This window comes from Salvelinus fontinalis, chromosome 7 (genome assembly GCF_029448725.1).
Source record: "Salvelinus fontinalis isolate EN_2023a chromosome 7, ASM2944872v1, whole genome shotgun sequence".
Taxonomy (NCBI): Eukaryota; Metazoa; Chordata; class Actinopteri; order Salmoniformes; family Salmonidae; genus Salvelinus; species Salvelinus fontinalis.
In genome coordinates, this window is record NC_074671.1 from 61,332,635 (window position 1) to 61,343,325 (window position 10,691).

At 45.2% G+C, this 10,691-nt stretch overlaps 1 protein-coding gene across 1 annotated transcript; it reads right to left on the reverse strand.

The window, feature by feature from the left end:
- Positions 1-5,428: 5,428 nt before the first annotated feature.
- Positions 5,429-9,866, reverse strand: LOC129859952 (putative methyltransferase DDB_G0268948). Its single transcript, XM_055930227.1, has 6 exons — positions 9,711-9,866; positions 9,167-9,327; positions 8,569-8,782; positions 8,127-8,230; positions 6,152-6,289; positions 5,429-5,816 (listed from the first exon to the last, which is right to left on the reverse strand). The coding sequence occupies exons 1-6, from the start codon at positions 9,819-9,821 to the stop codon at positions 5,720-5,722; spliced, it is 825 nt and encodes a 274-aa protein (XP_055786202.1). The 5' UTR covers positions 9,822-9,866; the 3' UTR covers positions 5,429-5,719.
- Between the last annotated feature and the right edge of the window lie 825 nt (positions 9,867-10,691).

Here is a 10,691-nt window from a genome sequence, read left to right on the forward strand (position 1 = left end):
TCGTCTTTTCAGTTCGCTGCAGCTAGCGACTGGAACGAGCTGCAACAAAACACTCAAACTGGACACTTTTATCTACATCTCTTCATTCAAAGACTCAATCATGGACACTCTTACTGACAGTTGTGGCTGCGTTGCGTGATGTATTGTTGTCTCTACCTTTTTGCCCTTTGTGCTGTTGTCTGCGCACAATAATGTTTGTACCATGTTTTGTGCTGCTACCATGTTGTGCAGCTGCCATGTTGTGTTGCTACCATGTTGTTGTCATGTGGTGTTACTACCATGTTGTTGTCATGTGGTGTTACTACCATGTTGTTGTCATGTGGTGTTACTACCATGTTGTTGTCATGTTGTGTTGCTACCATGTTGTTGTCATGTGGTGTTACTACCATGTTGTTGTCATGTTGTGTTGCTACCATGTTGTTGTCATGTGGTGTTACTACCATGTTGTTGTCATGTGGTGTTACTACCATGTTGTTGTCATGTGGTGTTACTACCATGTTGTTGCCATGTGGTGTTACTACCATGTTGTTGTCATGTTGTGTTGCTACCATGCTGTGTTGCCATGTGCTGCTGCCTTGCTATGTTGTTGTCTTAGGTCCCTCTTTATGTAGTGTTGTGTTGTCTCTCTTGTCGTGATGCGTGTTTTGTCCTATATTTATTTATGTATATTTTTTTTAATCCCAGCCCTTGTCCCCACAGGAGGTTTTTTGCCTTTTGGTAAGGCCGTCATTGTAAATAAGAATTTGTTCTTAACTGACTTGTCTAGTTAAATAAAAAATATATATTTTTAAATGGACATGAATTAAAGCCTGGGCCCAGAGCTATAGCAATATGGCCACTGTCCACTCCCTGTGGAGAAGGTGTGATCTATGATGTACCCAGCTGAACTGTTCACGGTGTGTGTGTGTGTGTGTGTGTGTGTGTGTGTGTGTGTGTGTGTGTGTGTGTGTGTGTGTGTGTGTGAGAGAGAGAGAGAGAGAGAGAGAGAGAGAGAGAGAGAGAGAGAGAGAGAGAGAGAGAGAGAGAGAGAGAGAGAGAGAGAGAGAGAGAGAGAGAGAGAGAGAGAGAGAGAGAGAGAGAGAGAGAGAGAGAGAGAGAGAGAGAGAGAGAGAGAGAGAGAGAGAGAGAGAAACAGGCCAGATGGGCATGATAAGTGAAACCTCACAGTAACATCTCACCTACAGTGATATAATCTAAAGGAATGTACAGAGATGAAGCCTAAATGAATATACAGAGATGAAGCCTAAAGGAATGTACAGAGATGAAGCCTAAAGGAATATACAGAGATGAAGCCTAAAGGAATATACAGAGATGAAGCCTAAAGGAATATACAGAGATGAAGCCTAAAGGAATGTACAGAGATGAAGCCTAAAGGAATATACAGAGATGAAGCCTAAAGGAATGTACAGAGATGAAGCCTAAAGGAATGTACAGAGATGAAGCATAAAGGAATGTACAGAGATGAAGCCTAAAGGAATGTACAGAGATGAAGTCTAAAGGAACGTACAGAGATGAAGTCTAAAGGAATATACAGAGATGAAGCCTAAAGGAATGTACAGAGATGAAGCCTAAAGGAATGTACAGAGATGAAGCCTAAAGGAATGTACAGAGATGAAGCATAAAGGAATATACAGAGATGAAGCCTAAAGGAATGTACAGAGATGAAGCCTAAAGGAATGTACAGAGATGAAGCCTAAAGGAATGTACAGAGATGAAGCATAAAGGAATGTACAGAGATGAAGCCTAAAGGAATGTACAGAGATGAAGTCTAAAGGAATGTACAGAGATGAAGTCTAAAGGAACGTACAGAGATGAAGTCTAAAGGAACGTACAGAGATGAAGCCTAAAGGAATATACAGAGATGAAGCCTAGAGGAATGTACAGAGATGAAGCCTAAAGGAATGTACAGAGATGAAGCCTAAAGGAATATACAGAGATGAAGCCTAAAGGAATGTACAGAGATGAAGCCTAAAGGAATATACAGAGATGAAGCCTAAAGGAATATACAGAGATGAAGCCTAAAGGAATATACAGAGATGAAGCCTAAAGGAATATACAGAGATGAAGCCTAAATGAATGTACAGAGATGAAGCCTAAAGGAATGTACAGAGATGAAGCATAAAGGAATGTACAGAGATGAAGCCTAAAGGAATGTACAGAGATGAAGTCTAAAGGAATGTACAGAGATGAAGTCTAAAGGAACGTACAGAGATGAAGTCTAAAGGAACGTACAGAGATGAAGCCTAAAGGAATATACAGAGATGAAGCCTAGAGGAATGTACAGAGATGAAGCCTAAAGGAATGTACAGAGATGAAGCCTAAAGGAATATACAGAGATGAAGCCTAAAGGAATGTACAGAGATGAAGCCTAAAGGAATATACAGAGATGAAGCCTAAAGGAATATACAGAGATGAAGCCTAAAGGAATATACAGAGATGAAGCCTAAAGGAATATACAGAGATGAAGCCTAAATGAATGTACAGAGATGAAGCCTAAAGGAATGTACAGAGATGAAGCCTAGAGGAATGTACAGCCTAAAATAGCCTTATAACACCTTACAAACACTGTCACCTATTGAGCCAAATCTAATAGAGCGGTAAGTGATTGTAATGAGTTACAGGAATGCAATCAGAAAACATTAGCCAGTGAGTTCGCACTGTTTGATTGAATCATTAGGAATGTAATGGATGTGTGATGACCACCTGTGGAGTGCACATGCATTGGTCCTTATCAGTATCATCATGGTGACTGACCGACCTTGTTGTTAAGCATCTGGGGATCAGCGTTCTATGTATTAGCTGTCATTAGTAAGATAATGACTTTGAGATTGGTATGGAAAGCAGACCATGGTGACTTAGGGAGAGAGGAAGAAAGTGAATACAATGTAAAGTGATAGTGAAAACATCCCGAGACCTGACGCCAATGAATCAGGAGAACCACTCGCACGTAGCGTATTCATAGCTATTTATAAGTCCTCTCATCTTCCACACTAAGCCACCCACCGTCTCAAACCCACACCATCACCCAGAAAGCCCTCTGGCTCCCTATTACCCCTGTCTCAGCTGGCCTGCTGTCAGCTTGGCTATATGATCATGAAGGTGGTCCCAGACACTAGTCCCAGACATGGGGCTCCAACCTCAGCCACAGGCAGAGACGAATAGCCCGGTAACACTAAGTTAATTCAACTCTAGTCCTTAGAGAGGAGAGGAAGATGGTACGGTAGGCATCTGACATTACATCTGAAGAGGAGAAACACAACTGATATAAAGGACCTGGGGTGTATTCAATAGGAACGCGCAAACAGGCCCAAACGGGAGGGAAAAACCTGAACTAATGGTTTTTCTACGGTGTGCACTAATGAATACACCCCTGTAGTCTCAGGGAAGCTACTTCAGAGAAGGCTTGTTGAACGCTTCCATGTTGAGGCCTGGAGTCAGAGTTTAGTGGATCAGGTATACCCAGGGGGCTATGAGTTGTGGCTATGAGTTGTGGCTATAAGTTGGGCCTATAAAGTGTGGCTATAAGGTGGGGCTATGTTGTGGCTATGAGGTGGGTCTATGTTGTGGCTATGAGTTGTGGCTATGAGTTGTGGCTATTGAGTGGCAATGAGTTGGGGCTATGAGATGGGGCTATGAGTTGGGGCTATGTTGTGGCTATGAGTTGGGTCTATGAGTTGGCGCTATGAGTTGGGGCTATGAGTTGGGGCTATCAGTTGGGGCTAAGAGTTGGGGCTAAGAGTTGGGTCTATGTTGTGGCTATGAGTTGGGGCTATGAGTTGGGTCTATGTTGTGGCTATGAGTTGGGGCTATGTTGTGGCTATGAGTTAGGGCTATGAGTTGGGCCTATAAAGTGTGGCTATGAGGTGGGGCTATGTTGTGGCTATGAGGTGGGTCTATGTTGTGGCTATGAGTTGGGGCTATGTTGTGGCTATGAGGTGGGTCTATGTTGTGGCTATGAGTTGGGCCTATAAAGTGGGGCTATGAGTTGGGCCTATAAAGTGTGGCTTTGAGTTGGAGCTATGAGTTGGGGCTATGAGTTGGGACTATGAGGTGTGGCTATAAGGTGGGGCTATTAAGTGTTGCTATGAGGTGGGGCTATGAGGTGTGGCTATGAGTTGGGCCTATAAAGTGGGGCTATGAGTTGGGCCTATAAAGTGTGGCTTTGAGTTGGAGCTATGAGTTGGGGCTATGAGTTGGGGCTATAAAGTGTTGCTATGAGGTGGGGCTATAAGGTGGGGCTATTAAGTGTTGCTATGAGGTGGGGCTATAAAGTGGGGCTATGAGTTGGGCCTATAAAGTGTGGCTTTGAGTTGGAGCTATGAGTTGGGGCTATGAGTTGGGCCTATAAAGTGTGGCTATGAGGTGGGGCTATGAGGTGGGACTGTGAGGTGGGGCTATAAAGTGTTGCTATGAGGTGGGGCTATGAGTTGGGGCTATAAGGTGGGGCTATGAGTTGGGGCTATGAGTTGGGGCTATGAGGTGGGACTATGAGGTGGGGCTGTAAAGTGTTGCTATGAGGTGGGGCTATAAAGTGTTGCTATGAGGTGGGGCTATAAGGTGGGACTATGAGGTGGGGCTATAAGGTGGGGCTATAAAGTGTGGCTATAAGGTGGGGCTATAAAGTGTGGCTATAAGGTGGGGCTATGAGGTGGGACTGTGAGGTGGGGCTATAAAGTGTTGCTATGAGGTGTGGCTATGAGTTGAGGCTATGAGGTGGGACTATGAGGTGTGGCTATGACTTGGGGCCATAAGGTGGGGCTATGAGTTGGGGTTATGAGTTGAGGCTATGAGGTGGGACTATGAGGTGTGGCTATGAGTTGGGGCCATAAGGTGGGGCTATGAGTTGGGGCTATGAGTTGGGGTTATGAGTTGGGGCTATGAGGTGGGGCTATAAAGTGTGGCTATGAGGTGAGGTAGGGAAAGTATTACTTTATTCTACCACTAGGGGCACCATTTGCCATCTTTATGTAATACATGTACCACTAGCCACTTTAAACTATGCCACTTTATGTTTGCATACCCTACAGTACTCATCTCATATGTATATACCGTACTCTATACCATCTACTGCATCTTGCCTATGCCGTTCTGTACCACCACTCATTCATATATCTTTATGTACATATTCTTTATCCCTTTACACTTGTGTGTGTATAAGGTAGTAGTTGTGGAATTGTTAGGTTAGATTACTTGTTGGTTATTACTGCATTGTCGGAACTAGAAGCACAAGCATTTCGCTACACTCGCATTAACATCTGCTAACCATGTGTATGTGACTAATAAAATTTGATTTGATTTGATATGGCATTTCAGATGGTGAGACCTCACTACTGTCAGAGACCGACTCCTGCCAGGCAGGATCTCAGTCCTACTCCTCTGAAAACACATGCACACACACCTCAACACTAAGAGGGACACAGAGGGAGCATTGTATTTTAACAAGCTGTTTCTTTATAAAACAAGAAATGGTTGAACTCTTCGGGTATACAGACTATTCTGAAACATTGTAAACATCTTCTTTAGGTGGTATTGGAGTTCATGTCGGTTCACTTCTCATTTTGACTTTGATGGACAAATGATTTAAGTTGCATGTAACATGTGGTCTTATTTGTTGGAATGTGTAAGCCCTCTTTTAGTTATTTCATTTTGCCATTAGATGCAACAGAAAACATCAAGGGAAGATGAGGGTCTGTAGGGTTTGCTGCTTCTTTGCCCCAGATCAGGCTGCAGCAGGTTTGCAGGCCAGCCAGTAGAAATACTTGACCACCACTGTGATCTCTGTGTCTGGATTCGACTCCCCCATCACAGACAGCAACCTAGGCCAGAAGAGGAGGAGTGGAACAGAGTGAGTGACAGTCAAAGAAGATGGTCATCAGCTCACTCAGATTTTCTTAGAGATGAGAAATTCAACTAATTTCAAACCAACCTGTACTGCAGTATTTATGGAGTTGTGTTCAAATGTTTATATATATAAACCTATAAGCAGATGAGAGTCTCCCCTCATAGATAGCTGCCTCCAGCGTTCATAATTGTAATAGAAGTGTGAAGACAGTAGTTTGTAAAAATAAACATGGCGTAAACATTGCTAAAGGCACATTCAATTTAATTCCAGCCTGTAAATGATTTTGAGCACCTGTATGCTGAAGCTCACCTGTTCCTGAAGGCCTGGGAGAACTTGTGGGCTTCCACTGGATCCTGCTTCAGCAACGCCTGATAGCTAGAGAAGGTCTCCACCATGCCGATGTAGCCACTCAGAGGCATCGGGCTCCTCATCCGCAGACACTCATGCCTGGAAAGAGCAACACATAAACACTGAACAAAATAAGAATACTATTTTATGCTAAGCTAGGCCAGGCCAGGCTATTCTATGCTAGGCTAAGCTATGCTATTCTATGATACTCCAGACCAGGCTATGCTATGCTAGGCTAGGCTATGGTATGCTAGTATACTGATATTCATGGCAATCGTAAAGTATTCCGAGCCCTTAACCCCTCCACATTTTATTAAGTTACAACCTTATTATTTTTAAAGTATTCAGACCCTTTAGTCAGGACTTTGTTGAAGCACCTTAGGAAGCGATTGAGTCTTCTTGGGTATGATGCTACAAGCTTGACACACCTGTATTTGGGGAGTTTCTCCCATTCTTCTCTGCATATCCTCTCATGCTCTGTCAGGTTGGATGGTGAGCGTTGCTGCACAGCTATATTCAGGTCTCTCCAGAAGTGTATGATCGGGTTCAGGTCCGGGCTCTGGCTGGGCCACTCAAGGATATTCAGAGACTTGTCCTGAAGCCACTCCAGCGTTGTCTTGGCTGTTTGCTTAGGATCTTTGTCCTGTTGGAAGGTGAACCTTCGCCCAAGTCTGAGGTCCGGAGGAGCAGGTTTTCATCAAGGATCTCTCTGTAATTTGCTCTGTTCATCTTTCCCTCGATCCTGACTAGTCTCCTAGTCCCTGCCACTGAAAAACATCCAAACAGCATGATACTGCCACCACCATGCTTCACAGAAGGGATGGTGCCAGGTTTCCTCCAGACATGACGCTTGGCATTCAGGCCAAAGAGTTCAATCTTGGTTTCATCAGACCAGAGAATCTTGTTTCTCATGGTTTGAAAGTCTTTAGGTGCCTTTTGGCAAATGCCAAGTGGACTGTCATATATATATATATATATTTAACCTTTATTTAACTAGGCAAGTCAGTTAAGAACAAATTCTTATTTACAATGACAGCCTACCCCGGCCAAACCTGGACAACGCTGGGCCAATTGTGCGCCACCCTATGGGACTCCCAATCACAGCCAGATCTGATACAGCCTGGATTCGAACCAGGGACTGTAGTGACACCTCTGCACTAAGATGCAGTGCCTTAGACCGCTGCGCCACTCGGGAGCCTCATGTGGCTTCCATCTGGCTACTCTACCATAAAGGCCTGATTAGTGGAGTTCTGCAGAGATGGTTGCCCTTCTGGAAGGTCCTCCCATCTCCACAGAGGAACTCTGGAGCTCTGTCAGAGTGATCATTGGGTTCTTGGTCATCTCCCTGACCAAGACCCTTCTCCCCCGATTGCTCAGTTTGGCCGGGGGGCAGACATTTTTTGGTACCCTTCCCCAGATCTGTGCCTTGACACAGTCCTGTCTCGGAACTCTACGGACAATTCCTTCGACATCATGGCTTGGTTTTTGCTCTGAAATGCACTGTCAACTATGGGACCTTATATAGACAGGTGTGTGCCTTTCCAAAACATGTCAAAATCCCCCAAAATTACCACAGGTGGATTCCAGTCAAGTTGTAGAAACATCTCAAGGATGATCAATTAAACAGGATGCACCTGAGCTCAATATCATAGCAAATGGTGTGAATACTTACGTAAAGATTTGCAAAAATGTCTAAAAACATGTTTTTGCTTCATCATTGTGGGGTATTGTGCATGAGAATGAGAGAGAGTTCTGAGAACACTGACTACCTCTTATTTATTTAATCCATTTTAGAATAAGGCTGTAACGTAACAAAATGTGGAAAACGTCAAGGGGTCTGAATACTTTCTGAAGGCACTGTGTACACAGTAGACACAGAGCCAGCAAGATATACAGTAGTAGTCTTTGGATAGCTTGGCTTTTCAGCAGCACTCACCACTCTTTGTCTGGGTACGGGCATGAGTCATACATCTGTTTGTAGAGAGGGACAGTGGTAGTACCTAGGTGGCCACTGCGAAATGGCAGCAGGTTCTTGTAGAACTGGAGGGGGACATGAGGGGGACATGTTTTCGTACTCTGAATTACTTTCCCATTGTTTCCTTACTCTGAAGTCACAAAGTTTGCACACTTCATAGAAGGCCAGATCCCAGTGTACATTGAACTCAGAGAGTGTTACGTTTAACCCTTTCACAGAGTACATATGAGTCCCAATTATCCAGCGTTAAAAGGGTTAATTTAACACTGAGATAGTGGGACATCTGTACATAGTCAGTTGGTCCGTTGATTGTATGTGATGTTGTCTCCATCTGGAGCAGCCTACTATTTTGAATTATCTTATAAACTAAATCAATCAATTCCTCAGTGGTTTGATATCTGACCTGATGACAGATGTCAGTAAGAGTGTGTGAGTGTTGTCCGTACTCCAGGTCCATGTCCAGGGTGTAACTGATCAGGGCCAGACACCCTCTGGGCTTCAGCAGCCTGTCTGCCTCCTGGAGGAACCGTGGACGGTCGAACCAGTGGGCCGCGGTCATGGACGTCACCAAGTCTGCCCCGCCGTCAGCAAACGGTAACTCCTCTGCAGGACACTGCCTGTGGGGTTATGGGAGATGTGAGACACTGTCTGCACGCTGGTTAAAGGGTTACACATTTTGGATGTTTAACTGGTGACGTTTGGACCTCAAAGTGTCTGAGTTAATTATGTTACTAGTTAAAACTACAGGGATGTTTCAATGGGGTACGGTATCAAAAACATGATAATTACATCTAAATATGAAGAAGAAATGAATGAATACTTCATTGTCCAATAGGCACTGTTGTCTGCCAACAGTACCAACATTCCTGACAGACATATAACACATCACAATACATACTACACTTCACTTATAAAAGTATGACCTTGGATTGACCTTGATCCTTGATAGGACAACAAAGCAATTCCCGCCCACTATCCTGCGTGCCCCTCCCCCTTCTCACCTGTAGAAGATATTTGGGGCGCTGCTATTGGCCAGAGCCACCTCCAGCTGGGCGGGGCTGATGTCTGTCCCGATCACCTGGGTAAAGTGAGGTGCCAGTAGAAGTGTCCCCTGTCCCGAGCCACAGCCTACGTCCACGGCAAGGTCAAACGGCCTTCCTTTCTGAAGTGACAATAACATCGGAAGTCAGCGTTACATCAGCGTTATACAGTTTGTGAAAAAACAAATGACGCTATTAAATCCAGATAGGCACAATTATAGCAGCCAAATACATACGATGAGATCGGTTTGGGCTTACACAATCGTGAACAATTTTTGTTCACAAAAATCATTCGAACAGGGCAAGGGTCTAGGGGCAAACTACATTCCCTGCACACGCTCGCTCGCACGCACACACACACGCGCACACACACACACACACACACACACACACACACACACACACACACACACACACACACACACACACACACACACACACACACACACACACACACACACACACACACACACACACACACAAACACACACACCCCCCCCCCTACCATATTCTCCAGAAATCCCAGTATCTCTGTGATCAGTTCCTGTGGGGGGGACACCCTGTACCTCTGGTAGGAAGCTGCGTGTTCTTTGCCCTCAAAGCGGCGGTGAGCCATGTTACCGTGCTGTTGCCGTGCTGAGTCAGAATGAGAGAGAGAGTTCTGAGGACACTGACTACCTCTGGGACACTAAGATCAGACACAGAGGTTGTTTATTAACCAGCAGGGCTTCGTCCCAAATGATCTCTCCTTCCTCCCAGTGTGCACTTGTTCACTTCCCTTTGCTAATTTCAAAGGAAATATAACTGGTATAAGAAATACTGTGGAAAACCCCTCAAGCCCATGTTTCCACCAATACAATGCGTTTAGATCTGTGGTAGTGAACAAGTGCAGGGAACGAGTGTACACTTCAGGAGAAAGGAGATATTATTGGGCTGCACTCCCCAATTCAATCCAATGCAGGTAAAGGAAAGCACACTATTTTGCTACACTTCCTTCAGAGGACAGAAGAGGTCAGTATTAGACAGAGTATGCCCTGTAGGAGCTGGGGCTGGGGCTGGGGCTGGGCCTGTGGCTGGGGCTGGGGCTGGGGCTGGGGACAGAGACAGAGAGAGACAGAGACAGAGAGCAGGGATAGAGACAGAGACAGAGAGCAGGGATAGAGACAGAGACAGAGAGCAGGGACAGAGACAGAGAGAGACAGAGACAGAGAGCAGGGATAGAGACAGAGACAGAGAGCAAGGACAGAGACAGAGAGCAGGGACAGAAACAGAGACAGAGCAAGGACAGAGACAGAGACAGAGAACAAGGACAGAGACAGAGACAGAGACAGAGAGCAGGGACAGAGACAGAGAGCGGGGACAGAGACAGAGAGCAGGGACAGGGACAGAGACAGAGAGCAGGGACAGAGAGAGAGAGCAGAGACAGGGACAGAGAGCAGAGACAGAGACAGAGAGCAGGGACAGAGACAGAGAGCAGGGACAGAGA

Bases quoted from the DNA above. Each gene is read 5' to 3' on its own strand.
- LOC129859952 (XM_055930227.1), bottom strand. From the start codon at position 9,821: ATGGCTCACCGCCGCTTTGAGGGCAAAGAACACGCAGCTTCCTACCAG. The intron at 9,328-9,710 runs GTAGGGGGGGGG...TTGTCACTTCAG, and splicing joins TGGGATTTCTGGAGAATATG to AAAGGAAGGCCGTTTGACCT. The intron at 8,783-9,166 runs GTGAGAAGGGGG...ATAACCCCACAG, and splicing joins GCCCCAAATATCTTCTACAG to GCAGTGTCCTGCAGAGGAGT.